The following is a 1,570-nucleotide window of genomic DNA, read 5'->3' as shown; positions in this document are numbered from 1 at the left end:
TGTAAAAAAAAAAAGAAAAAAGATTCAAATTTGTAAAAAAAACACGTGTACTTGCGGTGAAGTCACACACAAGACTGTGTGTGTTAACTCTCTAGTCGACACGAAATTGTCTTGATCTCGAGATTAATGTCACTTTCGAGTCTCCAAAACCTATCTCGAGACCGTGATTGATCTCAAATGTATAACATCCCGAGATCAATCTCGAGACTTTCTCTCGAGCTATAATCTCAAGTGGACACTTCCCATTAAGCCGGTGCTACACGATGCGTCAAACGTTGGCTCCAACATTGGCGTGCAAACGTTGACTGAACATTGGAACCAATGTTTGACGGAAGGATGCAGCTACACGTTGTCACCAACGTTGGATCAAGTGTCATGTGAACGTTGGATGCAGTATACTCCCTACAGTGTATCTGTGTAGTGTGTATGAAGATTATAACCTGTGAATATATTCAGACTTTAAGTTAAAACTTCAAAAAGTTAAATAGAAAAAATATGAATGACGTGGTTGCAGCTGCTGCTACTGTAATTGTGCTATCTTGTAATCAATTATTATTAAAAGTGAAAAAACAGAAAAAAAGACGTGTAAGGAGATGGTGGATGACGTCGTTAAACAGAAGTAGAGAAAGGTAAATAATAATAAATTTGATCCTAAAATCGATATTTCTGTCTATTTTATGCAGTGTTAGTTGTTCAATCGTATAAATTAAATTTACTAGATACAATGCCTCAGATATGCTGTTGGCTCTAAGGGCAGAACCATCGGGGAAATTTCAAAACTTCTGTCGGATGTCATCAGAAGATTTTGAATTTATTCTTACTAAAATTGGACCGAAAATCAGCAAACAAGACACTAACATGAGGAAGGCAATACCGATTCAAGAGCGTTTGGCAGTCACTCTCCGATTCCTGGCTACAGGTGATAGCTTTGTGAGCTTGGAATACCTATTTAAGATATCACATCAATCAATAAGCCGCATCGTACCGGAAGTTTGCCTAGCTATTATTGATGCACTGAAAGATGAAATAAAAGTAGGTACCTAATATTACATTAATATTATAATTTAAATTAATTTAACACATTAATCTAGTTTTTATGTAATTATAATTTATTTAATGCATTTTACATTACAATTGTGCACAGGAAATACATATTTATTTATTTTATTTTCTCTTGTCTGATTACCATCCACAAATTGATCAGAATTTGAATAAAATTCAAGTACAGTACCTGATTGTGTATGTGGAACAGTTACGTTTTGTTGTTGTGATTGGGATGGTTGTATGTACACATGATTAGCAGTGAGATGTGGTGCGTAGGTTGTACCAGGAGACTGTTCATACGAAGAAGGCGAATGAGAAAATTCATGTGTTGAATATGTCGATCCATGAGAAATATAACTTTCCAGCGATGAACAGGGAGATGAAACAGTTACAGTATTCATAGTTCTAGGAAAACGACCTTGTGTTTCTGAATTCATTTCCTGGATTAGTGCTTCAAAAACCATATTATCAATTTTATGTTCGAGTAGTAGACGATTCCGGGGTGATAGTTGACGAAGTTTCTCGG

General features: G+C 35.7%; 1 protein-coding gene across 1 annotated transcript; it reads left to right on the top strand.

Annotated features, from left to right (window-relative positions):
• Positions 1 to 620: 620 nt before the first annotated feature.
• On the top strand, positions 621 to 1,044 carry LOC107883168. The gene has a single exon (XM_029490457.1). The coding sequence runs from the start codon at positions 736 to 738 to the stop codon at positions 1,042 to 1,044; it is 309 nt and encodes a 102-aa protein (XP_029346317.1). The 5' UTR covers positions 621 to 735.
• The last annotated feature ends 526 nt before the right edge of the window (positions 1,045 to 1,570 follow it).

Source organism: Acyrthosiphon pisum, chromosome X (assembly GCF_005508785.2).
Source record: "Acyrthosiphon pisum isolate AL4f chromosome X, pea_aphid_22Mar2018_4r6ur, whole genome shotgun sequence".
Classification (NCBI taxonomy): Eukaryota; Metazoa; Arthropoda; class Insecta; order Hemiptera; family Aphididae; genus Acyrthosiphon; species Acyrthosiphon pisum.
The sequence above is the reverse complement of the archived record's forward strand: the minus strand, read 5'-3'. Positions and strand labels throughout refer to the sequence as shown.

Bases quoted from the DNA above. Each gene is read 5' to 3' on its own strand.
- LOC107883168 (XM_029490457.1), top strand. From the start codon at position 736: ATGCTGTTGGCTCTAAGGGCAGAACCATCGGGGAAATTTCAAAACTTC.